Here is a 16,460-nt window from a genome sequence, read left to right on the forward strand (position 1 = left end):
AAGCCAGGCACACAAGAATTTTGATATTTGAGGGTGAGGTACCCATTACCCTGAACATGGGTGCTTAATATGTTCAGGGTTGAAAAAGGGTTTGCAATTACTGTCCAAGATCATTGTATCTGATTTTTCAGTTACCATATGTGAATCATCATACTGAGAAGTGGCATGGGCTTTAGACTCCTCTGAGAAATCATTACTAGAGGCTGTATTATAGGAATCTGGTTTAAGCCTAATAGAGGCTTTGTGAATCTGCTTAGCTTGAACCTCCTTGCGAGATGAGGGTTTGGGTGCAATTTTTGAACACCTTTAGTCAGGCTACCTTTTTAAGGTGCAGCAATTAAAATGACCAGAACCCCTCGAGATAAGGCCACTCTTTTAGAGGAAGGGGGATCGGTTGTGCAGAAGTGTCTTTTTTTAGAACATTTTCCAGATTTTTTGAGGCCCTTAGCCATACCTGAAATTGAGTCCTCCGCCAACAAGAAAACGTAGGACGGGGTGGAAGGATGTGGATTCTGAGTGTTTGAAGAAGACACCAGAGTGACCGCCATTACTATAGATTTGGTTATAGACTCATGCATAGAGCCCATTGCCGTTTGAATGGCTAGTCTAACAGACCTTGCCACAGATTCATCATCAAGATTTTTAATATAATCCTTTATGGCATATTCAAAATCATATTTTTTCCCTCAGGGAGACCCAGATAAGGAGGATTTCCTAATAGCAACTTAATTTGTTAGGGCAATGGATGCAGAATTAAAGTGAGAGGAAATATGAACATATGCCACAAATAGGGCTAGCCATGTAACAAAAGGGGCATAGAGAGGAAGAAGAACAAAAAATGTTAACGATATAATGCATGTTCAGCAGGTGGTGGCAGGGTCCAGAGAATCCCCGGCGTCTGCGAGGAGAAGACACGTGAACAGGGAGTGTAATACAATGCTGAGGTAGAAAGTCTCGCAAGACCCGACGGGATCACATCAGGATCAAGGAGGAGAGAAGAATCTGCCTGCTAACAGCGAGAAAAGCATACTAAGGAGCGAGCTATGGACAACAGGTACAAAGTAAGAATGAGAGAAAACTATAAAGCGAAAAAGGATAAAGTAAGGGGAAAAAACGGGGACAGGATAAACATTACAATATGGGAAAGAGTAATGGTGTATATAGGGCACCGCCGGGACTAGTATAAAGTACTCAGTACGGGGATAATATACAGAGAATAAATTATAAGCAAACAATGGAAACAAAAGAATTCACAAAATAACCACCCTTATCTCTGAGCTCTGAAGTTTTTCCTCTTAATTCTGTTAACTCTTTGCTGCTATTCTGAGCTAGTAAAGAAAGATTTGCATTATATGATTCTCTTGTCTTGCAATAAAATTGACATTTATCTATCTGATTCCTATTAATGTTCACTCCCCCATTACATATAATGTTCTCCTCCCATCGCAGATCAGCTAATGTTATTTCCCCCACATTAGTTCTCCTCACCAATCACAAATAATGTTCTCCCATCACAGATAATCTCTCACCCATCACAGATAATCTTCTCTCCCCCATCACAGATAATCTTCTCTCACCCATCACAGATAATCTTCTCTCACCCATCACAGATAATCTTCTCTCCCCCATCACAGATAATGTTCTCTCCCCCATCACAGATAATGTTCTCCCGCATTGCAGATAATGTTCTCCCCCATCACAGATAAGGTTTACCAATTATCTCAATCTGTCTGACTAGTAAATTGGTTTTTACTTACCTCCTCTCAATAAAATGGAGAGAGCAACATTCAGCATTAAAATTATTTTAAAAAAATTAAAAGCAATAATAATAGAAATCAGACCTCAAGGAATGAACTGGTTGATATAATGGTGTGTAATTAATTGAAAATGTAACTAGAGAAATATGATGTAGCTGGTTTCATATGAAATAGTATAATGTATAATTTCAATACATAGACTGGTATCTGGGCAGGGTCCTTGTTCCAGATCCAGTAATAAATAGTCAATACAAAATTTATAAATTAATGATAGGATTAAGAAAACAAATATAGGTATAAAATAAAACAAAGTAAGTACATAGGAATGAGAATATGCCACCTTAATGAATTGTCTCTGATGTTATGCTGAAAGTCAATTATTAGCATGGATCCAATATACAGCGATAACCAGGATGACCGAATTAAAGGGGTACACCGTATTAAAAAAATCTTAATCCTTCAAGTACTTTTTAGGGGCTGTATACTAAAGAGAAATCCCCCAAAAAAATGCATTTCATCTGCTGTCATGACCACAGTGCTCTCTGCTGACCTCTGCTGTCCATTTTAGGAACTGTCCAGAGCAGCATATGTTTGCTATGGGGATTTTCTCCTGCTCTGGACAGTTCCTAAAATGGACAGCAGAGAGCACTGTGGTAATGACATCAGAGGAAATGCATTTATTTTTTGGATTTCTCTTTAGTATACAGCCCCTAAAAAGTACTGGAAGGATTAAGATTTTTTTTTTTTTATAGAAGTCATTTACAAATCTGTTTAACTTTCTGGCACCAGTTGATTTAAAAAAAAAAAAATTCCCTAAAATATCAGTGAGAGAGATGCAGTGTTTCTGAAAATTCTGTCAATCTCTTTAGCTGAATAATTGACAGAAACACTGCATCTCTCTCACTGATATTTTAGGGATATTTAGGATTTATCTGGTAACATTAGTTATACCATATATCATTATTCATTTTACCAATTATCGATAGGATGCCACATTCAGTATAAACCCAATTTATTCTACCAACTCCCAAGTAACTCCCAATCCTAACTAACAGGATCTATATAGAACAAACTACCCTAGGGTAGTAAGGGGCCATTGCCACCATTGCCTCTTGAGAAAGCCGCGGAAGCGGCGAAACATGTAGAGGCGGCAATTGTGTGTATTTTTTAAGCGACACCAGAGTGATCCCCTGAACAGGCAGCCACTGCAGGGCTACCTAGTACCTGAGAGGACACTGATCCTATTTAATGCACCTACTGATATATTTGGATCACATGGTTGTCAGTTTTAATCATTTTGTTGTGGGAATTACTTTTTAACTATAATTAATAAAAGCTAATTTTTAAGGGGTAAGCAATAGGGGTTTACACCCCGGGCTTCGGCCTTGGGGTTTAGTTATTGGAACTAACAGGATCCACACCATGGATTTCAATCATCTGGAAGGGAATGCCAATTAGTAATTCCCAATCCTAACAGGATCTGCCTATTCAGTGGCGTTGCGACCCGGGTGCGGGGGTGCGGCTGTACCCGACCGGCAGCACCCCCCATCCCCCCCAGCATTCACCTGCGCTGTGCGCCCGTCAGCAGCCCCCCCCTTCCCCCCGGCCTTCATCGCCGCTGTGCGCCCGTCCGTCAGCCTGTGTTGTATGTGGGGTTTTTTTTGTGGGGGGGGGTTAAACAGCGATCTAATGTGGGGAGACTTTGACCCATTGTGGGTAACCTGCAAGGGAACCTGCGGCCTAATGTGGGGTAACTACTACCAAATGTGCGGAGTCTATGCTACCTAATGTGGGGATTCTATGCTACCTAATGTGGGGAGTCTATGCTACCTAATGTGGGGAATCTGTGCTACCGAATGGGGGGAATCTATGCTACCTAATGTGGGGAAACTGCTACCTAATGTGGGTAATCTGTGCTACCTAATGTGGGGAAATTGCTACCTAATGTGGGGGAACACGTACCAAATGTGGGGAATCTATGCTGCCTAATGTGGGGAAAATATGCTACCTAATGTGCGGGAACTGCTGCCTACCTAAAGTGGGGGAACTTCTGCCTACCTAATGCTCCCCCCCTGGCAGTAGCACCCTCATCATCCACCAGCAACACCCCCCCCCCCCAGCAGTAGCACCTCCATCAGCAGATCCTGATGGTGGATGATGGCGGTGCTCCTGCCAGGAGGATGATCCTGCGGATGGATGATGGGGGTGATACTGCCAGGGGGGGTGGCCAGTAGCACCCTCATCATCCTCCAGCAACACCCCCCCAGTAGTAGCACCCCCATCATCCACTAGCAACACCACCAAAACCCCCCTCCCGTGGTAATAGCATCAGCTAACGGATGTTGAGGGGTGTTACTGCGGTTGTGGTATTATATTCAGATGGTGCACTGTATGGCAACGTTAAATTCTGAGGGCGCAGTTTGTGGTAGTATTATATTCAGAGGGTACAGTGGGTGGTAGTATTATATTCAGAGGGCGCAGTGGGTGGTAGTATTATATTCAGAGGGCGCAGTGGGTGGTAGTATTATATTCAGAGGGTACAGTGGGTGGTAGTATTATATTCAGGGGTACAGTGTGTGGCGGTATTATATTCAGGGGAACAGTATGTGGAAGATTTATATTCAGAGGGTACAGTATGTGATGATATTATATTCAGAATGTACAGTGTGTGGTAGTATTATATTCAGAGGGTACAGTGTGTGGCGGTATTATATTCAGGGGTACAGTATGTGGCAGATTTATATTCAGAGTGTACAGTATGTGTTGGTATAATATTCAGAATGTACAGTGTGTGGTAGTATTATATTCAGAGGGTACAGTGTGTGGCAGATTTATATTCAGTGGGTACAGTGTATGGAAGGTTTATAATCAAAGAGTATAGTGTATAGTAGTATTATATTTAGAGGATACAGTGTCTGGCAGGTTTATAATAATAATTGTTTTCATATAGAGGATGAGAATGTGCTGACATAGTGAGGAGACGTCTGGGCATCACATTCTACAGACAGAAGTTTTAGCTGGACCAGGCGGTATGTACCATCTGAATTAGATAAGGGAAGACTATAGAGAAGATGTTACCTGTAGTCACTGATATCATTGTGTATTCTCCTCACTATGTCCTATCAGAGCTGTAGTCACTGATATCATTGTGTATTCTCCTCACTATAGAGAAGACGTCACCTGTAGTCACTGATACCATTGTACATTCTCCTCACTATAGAGAAGACGTCACCTGTAATCACTGATATCATTGTGTTTTCTCCTCACTATAGAGAAGACATCACCTGTAGTCACTGATATCATTGTGTATTCTCCTCACTATAGAGAAGACGTCACCTGTAGTCACTGATATCATTGTGTATTCTCCTCACTATAGAGAAGACGTCACCTGTAGTCACTGATATCATTGTGTATTCTCCTCACTATGTCCTATCAGAGCTGTAGTCACTGATATCATTGTGTATTCTCCTACTATAGAGAAGATGTCACCTGTAGTCACTGATATCATTGTGTATTTTCCTCACTATAGAGAAGACGTCACCTGTAGTCACTGATATCATTGCACATTCTCCTCTCTATGTCCTATCAGAGCTGTAGTCGCTTGTCAGTTCTACAGTTATGGTGAGTGAAACTACAACTCCCAGCATAACCTTACCATTGCTCAAAGGGGTACTCTACTGGAAAACATATATTTTTTTTTTTATCAATTGGTGCTACAAAGTTAAACAGATTTGTAAATGACTTCTATTTAAAAATCTTAATCCTTCCAGTACTTATTAGCTGCTGTATAAGTGATTCACAGGAAGTTCTTTTCTTTTTTAATTTATTTTCTGTCTGACCACAGTGCTCTGTGCTGACACCTTTGTCCATGTCAAGAACTGTCCATAGTAGGAGCAAATCCCCATAGTAAACCTATCCTGCTCTGGACAGTTCCTGACATGGACAGAGGTGTCAGCAAATAGCACTGTGGTCAGACTGGAAAGCACTACACAACTTCCTGTGGAGCATACAGCAGCTGATAAGTACTGTAAGGATTAAGATAATCCTTACAGTACTTTTTTTTAAATAGAAGTAATTTAAAAATCTGTTTAACTTTCTGGCACCAGTTGATATAAAAGTAAATGTTTTCCAGTGGAGTACCCCTTTAAGTAATTCTGGGAGCTGTATATTTAAATTGTGAAAACTTCTTTAACACTTTCCTATTCTGTGGCAACTGGTATATCTGAGTATTATACTGGAATTTCTCACAATGCGCAACAACAGTGGTGTCTGTCACAACAGGCTAAAAACTTACTGAGGGGGGGGGGAGGTATGGGGTGACACCATTTTCTACCGCACCGGGTGACACCAACCCTAGCAACGCCACTGTGCCTATTAGTATGGCACACTATAAAAAAAGACCCTCATGCCATGGAGACCTATACCTATATCTAGCCATTGATAAAGGGGGACTTCCCCGAAACGCGTTTGACCGTATCAGTACACCATATGGTTGAATACTGTCACCTTATTGCCACTGTATATGTACATTCATACGTCCTTGCAAGCGCTGCAGTCCCTCCAATAGGAGACCACTGACAAGTGTGAAACTTGCTTTACAACCTCTCACCTATTACACGAGGACGCCACAGCTGAAGGCTGTACCTGTGACTCCTGCTGCCCAGACATCGCAGCAGTGAGACGGACGCAGATCCACGCCTTATGACAGTGGAGACAGCCGACAATCCCTCGCATAGCGGAGTCAGCACATATCGACATCACACACCACCAAAGCTGCCATCATCTTTCATACAGGTATTTTTGTATCTGCAGGCCGGGCACAGCCCGTGCCATCCTGTATAGTTTATCCAGCGGGACAGACTATATCGCTACTATACTGCTGCTCTGCTATCTCTGGTTATCCAGCGAGTATTTAATCTTGCATAGAAACTACCTATATGAATCAAACTGTTATTCAACAAAGTTTTATGTGACTGGCATCTGATATATTAATTCAGTCATCCTGGTTATCACTGTATATTGGATCCAACATAACCCACGGTAATAATTGTTTTTTAGCATAACATCAGAGATAGAGATGAGCGAACTTACAGTAAATTCGATTCGTCACGAACTTCTCGGCTCGGCAGTTGAGGTCTTATCCTGCATAAATTAGTTCAGCTTTCAGGTGCTCCCGTGGGCTGGAAAAGGTGGATACAGTCCTAAGAGAGTCTCCTAGGACTGTATCCACCTTTTCCAGCCCACGGGAGCACCGGAAAGCTGAACTCATTTATGCAGGATAAAGGCATCTACCGCCGAGCTTAGACGTTTGTGACAAATCAAATTCCTGTAACTACGCTCATCTTTAATCAGAGACAATTCATTAAGGTGGCATATTCTCATTCCTATGTACTTAATTTGTTTTATTTTATACCTATATTTGTTTTCTTAATCCTATCATTATTTTATAATTTTTTTTTATCAACGATTTATTACTGGAGCCCTGTCCAGATTTAAATAATACATTACACTATTTTATATGAAACCATATAAAAAATATATATATCATTTAAAACAATAATTAATAAATGAATACTTTGCATCACTCTGCATTCCGGACAAATCCTGGCAAACTTACAACCAGCACGACCTGTACTGAAAGACGAGGAGATTGTTGATGCACAGCATTGCAGCTAGGAAATAGAATCAGTAACTATACAATACTTTTATTTTACATTTTTAGCATACACATATGTTTTTACATTCAAGGAAATATCTACTTACATACAATATGGGCTGCTAACATTTTTAAATTTCCCCACTGGACTACTGTCAGTGCTCAGCTCACCTCTGATTTTTAATGAAATGTTAGGGAAATGAATTTAAAAGGAATATATTATTTTTAAATGGGCACTTTCTTCTCAACAAACCTTGTGGAAATTTACAAGTAAAAACAAACGTACCTCTCCCTACACTTATCTGACATCTTTTTCAAATACCCACCTCCTACACTGATCATTCGCTAGTAAAAATCCATGATCAATGATCATTTTAGAGCTGCTCCTAATAGAAGTCTATGAAGAAGGGAGGGGAGAGAGGAAAAAGGAGATGCAGTAAGTCACACAAAAAGAGACACTGCTGGCTCCAGTAAGTGTTAGGCTCTGCTCACACCACCGTCATGGATACTGTTACAACAGAAACCATGTTGGGGGTGCCGGACCTGTGGAATGATGAGCAAAAACGTATAATGGGGTCCGTCGGGTTCTGTTGTTTTATCCTTTGATTTGATGGGAAGAATAGTACAAAATGCAGTGCTCTCTGATCCTGTGGAGCCTCCGATGGTCGTGTGGAGCCAGCCTTATATAGCCTAACCCAAATCTAGACTCTACACTGTTCAGTGCTGCTCTATAATGTTCTCTCTCCTGCTGCTTCCATGTGTATATAAGGTGAGCAGAATCTCCTTTTTCTCTGTGTATGTATGGGAAACATCACAGTAGCTTGTCCCCGCCCAGGGAAACTTGACAATTAGAGATGGATTGTACAGAGGGGAAAACTGATAATAAATGCAAGATACAGGTTTTATAATGGCAAGATATGCTGTTGATTCTTGTGTACACACATAACAGCCTATTGGAAAAAGTTATTTAAAATGATGCTACATTTAAATGAAAAGCAAACCTTTGGGGTCTCTATTCAAAAGCAATGTGGAATGGTGCAAAGAAGATTGCAAAAAAAATGGTCTGCGATGGCGCTGCCTTGTAGAGATCGGAATGAAGCTTCGGTCTTATAATTAAAATCTCATTTATTGGAACATAAACTGAGATATGGACATGCAAAACGCGTTTCGAGGGTAAGTTCCCCCTTTCTCAATTGCAAGAATTACAGTATACTGTAATTCTTGCAATTGAGAAAGGGGGAACTTACCCTCGAAACGCGTTTTGCATGTCCATATCTCAGTTTATGTTCCAATAAATGAGATTTTAATTATAAGACCGAAGCTTCATTCCGATCTCTACAAGGCAGCGCCATCGCAGACCATTTTTTTTGCAATCTTCTTTGCACCATTCCACAAGTCTACTGCCGACCTCTCATCGAGGACCCGGCTGGATCCTGCGGGCTGCAGCCAGAGACCATCTGACCCCACACGGAGGGGAGATATGCACATATCAAGCCATACCCCAGGTGAGTACTACAAACACTGGGGTTGCGGACCGGGATTATCCCACTGAATTACGCGAGGCGCTATCCTCTCCCTGTCTCTTTTATCTCTTTTCCACATATTCAAAAGCAAGTGCTATACTGTTATTACAGATGCATTCTATTGGTATTGCTATGGCACTTACACACCTAAAGAAATGTCAGCACCAATCATGTGATTCTTCTTTTTCATTCAAAAATAAGGCTCGCAAACTTTAAATTTAAGGTAATCTTTTAATGGATTTGCCAAATGAGGTAGAAAAACTGTTTCAAGTTTTCCCAATATACTTTATACCTAAGAAACCAATCATAGCACCATAGTAGATTTATGTATGTATCCTTTATTTATTTCATTACTTTATCTTTTAACAAATTAGTTTATTTTTATAGAGATTATCTGGCATTTCAGTTTTTTTTTTAATAGTGCTCACGCTGGAATTGAAAAATATAAAAATAAAAGAGAGGTGGACTTACAGTACCTGCCCAATCTCCCACCAGCGCTATTCTGATGGTGCCTGCGTCCTGATACTTCCCACTTCCTGGTGCCCTACCAATCGCTGGCTGAGGTAGGTAACCACTTTGGCCAATGATCGACTGAATGTTGAGATATTACCAGGAAGCAGTAAAAAGTATGGAACAGACACCTTTGGAATGGGGAGTATTGGGTAGGTGATTACAGATTTTTTCATTTTTATATTTTTTCCCAACCTATACATGAATAAAAAAGAAAAGAGATGCCAGACAATCCATTTAACAATTTCTAAAAAGTTAAAAGTTTCAGGAAGCTGTTTTGTCTAGCTTCGAGGTAGCTTAGTCCAAAATATCCCAGTTAGCTTAAATGAACATAAGACAAATTCGTCTGTTCAGTATTGATCTTTGTGCTACCAAGTAACAGCTTTTGTCATCTTAAGAGTGAACAGTGGGTTAACACTACCAGACATGAAGACATAAGAAGAGGAACTATACCTAGACACATTTTTATTTAGGCACAATAATAAATCAAAGACCTAAGGTAAAAGTTGACGCATTAAGGCATTCTAGTTTTTAAAAAAGATTAGGAAAAATTCCCTAGCTAAATTTCTGGTCTTGAACTCTTGATCCCTTCTTGTGCTGCTTCCTCCCTCCATTTTGCCTTCTTCTCTGTATTCTTATGAAGCAGTGTATTTTCTTCCTGGAGAGCCTAGAGACAGAAAGAAAGGACGTCTTTAACATGAAGAAAGTAGAATAAGGCTTGGACTACTTGGACTACAACTATTTAATAATCACAGCAAACCATGAAATCCCATTTACCAACACCGAGCTAGTGGATGTTCTGTACCACATTCTACTACGTTGCTTCAAAATTTGACATTAAGGGTTTGTCCTCTTTATTTCTGTACACAGCAAACTGACATCCATATACATGTCACTCTATCTGGCACTATAGCTTGGCCCCTGTCAGGCTGAGCTCAATCTGGGATGGATCCTCTAGGACCCCCACAAATCATTAGAATAAAGAATCATAGGTAGTAGCTAGAGTGTGATACTCCCTTCATAGCAATACCCGAAATACAGTATCATAACATTGATGACATTATGATTTGGGCTCTATGTAAGCCGTTTAACATTTTCCACACCATACTCAAGAAAACATTTTTATGTATTGGGAATTCAACATGTGGAGCTTAGAAGGGCCTGCCCAAACAGTTTATACAAAATGAGACATACTCTATAGTTAGAATAGCATCTGCTGTAACATTTCAAATCATCATGAAAAGTTGCACTTGGCCATTGGTTCTCCAGCCACACATGATATACATTACAGTCTAGATCAATGTTTCTGAAACACGGTACACAAGTCACCCCCCCCCCCCCCCAAAAGATCATGTTTTCAGGATTTCCTTAGTCTCTCACAGGGGATATAATTGTGGTGATGCCTGATGCACTGACCATAATTATATCACATGTAAATGACTAAGAAAATCTTCAAAAGATGTCCTGTTCAGGATACTTAAAGGGGTACTCCGCCCCTAGACATGTTATCCCCTATCCATGTCACGCCTCCTCCCATAGACATAATTGGAGGGGGCTTGGCGGCTGTGCACCAGATGACTAGAGTTCGCTCCGTGCACCAGATGACTGGGGTGTTGTGGCAGAGATCACAGAGTTCCCCAGTGGCCAGACCCCCACCTTTTAGACATGTTATCCCCTATCCTTTGCATAGAGGATAACATGTCTAGCAGCAGATTAGACCTTTAAGGACTGCGCTTAAGAAACACTGGTCTATAGGATCTACAGACTGGCATATGAGACACTTTACACCATCTGGTGGTTTTCACAAGGAGAAACACTTTCATCAAAGGTATTTCGCCCAGCCAACCAGTACCATGCTTTGTATTGATGGGAAGCAACAACCCCAAATCAGCTGTCTACAGATGGATCCTTTCCTTTTGGAAGACATTCTGTCTTGGCTGATAATCCCCATTTCTTCTAGATGATAGCTAATTTTCATATTGGTTCTTATGTGCATGACTTGGCATTAAATGAATTTTGATTCAGGCAGTTTAGAAAGAAGTAAATTACATTTATTCATTTGTTTATGTCTTTAATTTCATTTGTATGAATTGCTTTGTGTTATGTTATGTGTATAATCCCTATTAAGGGTACGTTCACACATACAGGGTCCTGTGCAGATTTGATGCACAGGATTTGTAACTGCAGATTAGAAGCTGTGCTCTGTAATTTAGTTTACATTGAAATCTGCAGCAGAAAATGCATCAAATCCTGTGCATCAAATCTGCGAACGTGTGAACATATCCTAAAGGAGATCTGTAGTGCTTACAACTTATCCCCTATCCGAAGGGGATAGGGGATAAATTATAGATTGTGGGGGGTCCAAGCGCTCCTATACGGGGCCGTGGCAGTCTGCCGGAAGGACCGTGTCATCCCCAGTAGAAAGCCGGGACAGGCAGGCCTCCTCCATGGATCTCTATGGGATTCATGGAGGTGGCGTGCCAGCTGCAGCGTCATGTGGGGGCAGAATGCCCCCTTTCCTGTACATTGCTGTGGCCCCGCGCAGGAGATTGCAGGGGGCCCCAGCGCTCTATAACTTATGCCCTATCCTTCGGATTGGGGATAAATACCAATGATATCAAGTGTCTGTGTCTTCAGAAATGCATGCAATCCTTAAACCACCATTTGAGGGTGTAAATTTCCGTACCAAGCTCAGCGAAGTTTTGTAAACAAGCCCTTTTCTCATGAATGGGACTCGTACAAGGAATTTTGCTGAGCTTGGTATGGTTGCCTTAGCCCCAACATCCAACGTAGCCTGCGTCTCCCCATGCAGGAGATAAAGATCACATGGTATAGAAGTATAGGACTTACACTTTACACTGTTGAGTAACATTAAAGTTATAGTGACCCCTGGTGGAGATTTGTGTCTTCATTTCTATGCTTGCCAAGTAAACTTTTTAAAGGGAATCTGACAGCTGCATAACCAACACCTAAATACCTAAATACACAGGGTAATAGTCGAGGTGACACAGTTTATCATATAAAAATCCGTGCAGCTGTTCAGCTGTAATTTTTAGAATTGCAGATAAAGGCTAATTTGCATATTTCTTTTTCTAAGGATTACAACAAATTGCTGTACAGATTTTTATAAGGTAAACTGTGTATGAATTAGCATCACCTGTATTATTAAATGGGCACTCTCGTTAAAAAAATGTTAGCTATTGCACTCCTTATGGTAAATAAATAATCTTTCTAATGTACTTTGTTTAACCCCTTAAGGACTCAGCGTTTTTCCGTTTTTGCATTTTCGTTTTTTCCTCCTTACCTTTAAAAAATCATAACTCTTTCAATTTTGCACCTAAAAATCCATATTATGGCTTATTTATTGCGCCACCAATTCTACTTTGTAATTACATCAGTCATTTTACCCAAAAATCTATGGCGAAACGGAAAAAAAATCATTGTGAGACAAAATTGAAAAAAAAAAACGCAATTTTGTAATTTTTGGGGGCTTCCGTTTCTACACAGTACATTTTTCCGTAAAAATTACACCTTATCTTTATTCTGTATGTCCATACGGTTAAAATGATACCCTACTTATATAGGTTTGATTTTGTCATACTTCTGGAAAAAATCATAACTACATGCAAGAAAATGTATACGTTTAAAATTGTCATCTTCTGACCCCTATAACTTTTTTTTTTTCTGCGTATGGGGTGGTATGAGGGCTCATTTTTTGCGCTGTGATCTTAAGTTTTTAGCGGTACCATTTTTGCATTGATCGGACGTTTTGATCGCTTTTTATTCATTTTTTCTTGATATAAAAAGTGACCAAATATGCACTATTTTGGACTATTGAATTTTTTTGCTCGCACGCCATTGACCGTGTGGTTTAATTAACAATATATTTTTATAATTCGGACATTTCCGCACGCGGAGATACCACATATGTTTATTTTTATTTTCACTGCTTTTTTTTTTTATGGGAAAAGGGGGTGATTCAAACTTTTAATAGGGAAGGGGTTAAATGATCTTTATTACCCTTTTTTTTCACTTTTTTTTTGCAGTGTTATAGCTCCCATAGGGACCTATAACACTGCACACACTGATCATTGTTATCCCATAGGGACCTATAACACTGCACACTGTTACGCCGAGCGCTCTGGGTCCCCGCTCCTCCCCGGAGCGCTCGCTACACTCTCGCTACTGCAGCGCTCCGGTCAGATCCACTGACCCGGGGCGCTGCGATACCACCTCCAGCCAGGATGCGATTCGCGATGCGGGTGGCGCCCGCTCGCGATGCGCACCCCGGCTCCCGTACCTGACTCGCTCTCCGTCGGTCCTGTCCCGGCGCGCGCGGCCCCGCTCCCTAGGGCGCGCGCGCGCCGGGTCTCTGCGATTTAAAGGGCCACTGCGCCGCTGATTGGCGCAGTGGTTCTAATTAGTATGTTCACCTGTGCACTCCTTATTTATACCTCACTTCCCCTGCACTCCCTCGCCGGATCTTGTTGCCATTGTGCCAGTGAAAGCGTTCCCTTGTGTGTTCCTAGCCTGTGTTCCAGACCTCCTGCCGTTGCCCCTGACTACGATCCTTGCTGCCTGCCCCGACCTTCTGCTACGTCCGACCTTGCTTCTGTCTACTCCCTTGTACCGCGCCTACCTTCAGCAGTCAGAGAGGTTGAGCCGTTGCTAGTGGATACGACCTGGTCACTACCGCCGCAGCAAGACCATCCCGCTTTGCGGCGGGCTCTGGTGAAAACCAGTAGTGACTTAGAACCGATCCACTAGCACGGTCCACGCCAATCCCTCTCTGGCACAGATGATCCACCTCCTGCCAGCCGGCATCGTGACAGTAGATCCGGCCATGGATCCCGCTGAAGTTCCTCTGCCAGTTGTCGCCGACCTCACCACGGTGGTCGCCCAGCAGTCACAACAGATAGCGCAACAAGGCCAACAGCTGTCTCAACTGACCGTGATGCTACAGCAGCTACTACCACAGCTTCAGCAATCATCTCCTCCGCCAGCTCCTGCACCTCCTCCGCAGCGAGTGGCCGCTTCTGGCCTACGACTATCCTTGCCGGATAAATTTGATGGGGACTCTAAATTTTGCCGTGGCTTTCTTTCCCAATGTTCCCTGCACTTGGAGATGATGTCGGACCAGTTTCCTACCGAAAGGTCTAAGGTGGCTTTCGTAGTCAGCCTTCTGTCTGGAAAAGCTCTGTCATGGGCCACACCGCTCTGGGACCGCAATGATCCCGTCACTGCCTCTATACACTCCTTCTTCTCGGAAATTCGAAGTGTCTTTGAGGAACCTGCCCGAGCCTCTTCTGCTGAGACTGCCCTGTTGAACCTGGTCCAGGGTAATTCTTCCGTTGGCGAGTACGCCGTACAATTCCGTACTCTTGCTTCAGAACTATCCTGGAATAATGAGGCCCTCTGCGCGACCTTTAAAAAAGGCCTTTCCAGCAACATTAAAGATGTTCTGGCCGCACGAGAAATCCCTGCTAACCTACATGAACTCATTCATCTTGCCACTCGCATTGACATGCGTTTTTCCGAAAGGCGTCAGGAGCTCCGCCAGGATATGGACTTTGTTCGCACGAGGCGTTTTTTCTCCCCGGCTCCTCTCTCCTCTGGTCCCCTGCAATCCGTTCCTGTGCCTCCCGCCGTGGAGGCTATGCAGGTCGACCGGTCTCGCCTGACACCTCAAGAGAGGACACGACGCCGCATGGAGAATCTCTGCCTGTACTGTGCCGGTACCGAACACTTCCTGAAGGATTGTCCTATCCGTCCTCCTCGCCTGGAAAGACGTACGCTGACTCCGCACAAAGGTGAGACAGTCCTTGATGTCAACTCTGCTTCTCCACGTCTTACTGTGCCTGTGCGGATATCTGCCTCTACCTTCTCCTTCTCTACTATGGCCTTCTTGGATTCCGGATCTGCAGGAAATTTTATTTTGGCCTCCCTCGTCAACAGGTTCAACATCCCGGTGACCAGTCTCGCCAGACCCCTCTACATCAATTGTGTTAACAATGAAAGATTGGACTGTACCATACGTTTCCGCACGGAGCCCCTTCTAATGTGCATCGGACCTCATCACGAGAAAATTGAATTTTTGGTCCTCCCCAATTGCACTTCCGAAATTCTCCTTGGACTACCCTGGCTTCAAATCCATTCCCCAACCCTGGATTGGTCCACTGGGGAGATCAAGAGTTGGGGTTCCTCTTGTTTCAAGGACTGCCTTAAACCGGTTCCCAGTACCCCTTGCTGTGCCTCTGTGGTTCCCCCTGTAACCGGTCTCCCTAAGGCCTATATGGACTTTGCGGATGTTTTTTGCAAAAAACAAGCTGAGACTCTACCTCCTCACAGGCCTTATGATTGTCCTATTGACCTCCTCCCGGACACTACTCCACCCCGGGGCAGAATTTATCCTCTCTCTGCCCCAGAGACTCTTGCTATGTCTGAGTACATCCAGGAAAATTTAAAAAAGGGCTTTATCCGCAAATCCTCCTCTCCTGCCGGAGCCGGATTTTTCTTTGTGTCCAAGAAAGATGGCTCCCTACGTCCTTGCATTGACTACCGCGGTCTTAATAAAATCACGGTAAAGAACCGCTACCCCCTACCTCTCATCTCTGAACTCTTTGATCGCCTCCAAGGTGCCCACATCTTTACCAAACTGGACTTAAGAGGTGCTTATAATCTCATCCGCATCAGAGAGGGGGATGGATGGAAAACGGCATTTAACACTAGAGATGGACACTTTGAGTATCTGGTCATGCCCTTTGGCCTGTGCAACGCCCCTGCCGTCTTCCAAGACTTTGTTAATGAAATTTTTCGTGATCTCTTATACTCCTGTGTTGTTGTATATCTGGACGATATCCTGATTTTTTCTGCCAATCTAGAAGAACACCGTCAGCATGTCCGTATGGTTCTTCAGAGACTTCGTGACAATCAACTGTATGCCAAGATGGAGAAATGTCTGTTTGAATGCCAATCTCTTCCTTTCCTAGGATACTTGGTCTCTGGCCAGGGACT

General features: G+C 42.7%; 1 protein-coding gene across 1 annotated transcript in view; it reads right to left on the reverse strand.

The window, feature by feature from the left end:
• Window positions 1–9,164: 9,164 nt before the first annotated feature.
• LOC130290907 (protein FAM162B-like) overlaps window positions 9,165–16,460 on the reverse strand; it is a 35,259-nt gene continuing 27,963 nt past the window's right edge. Inside the window, exon 4 of the mRNA XM_056539115.1 lies at window positions 9,165–10,113. Coding sequence (XP_056395090.1) covers window positions 10,006–10,113 — 108 coding nt within the window. The 3' untranslated portion in view covers window positions 9,165–10,005. The remainder of the gene's footprint in view (window positions 10,114–16,460) is intronic.

Source organism: Hyla sarda, chromosome 9 (assembly GCF_029499605.1).
Source record: "Hyla sarda isolate aHylSar1 chromosome 9, aHylSar1.hap1, whole genome shotgun sequence".
NCBI classification, from domain to species: Eukaryota; Metazoa; Chordata; class Amphibia; order Anura; family Hylidae; genus Hyla; species Hyla sarda.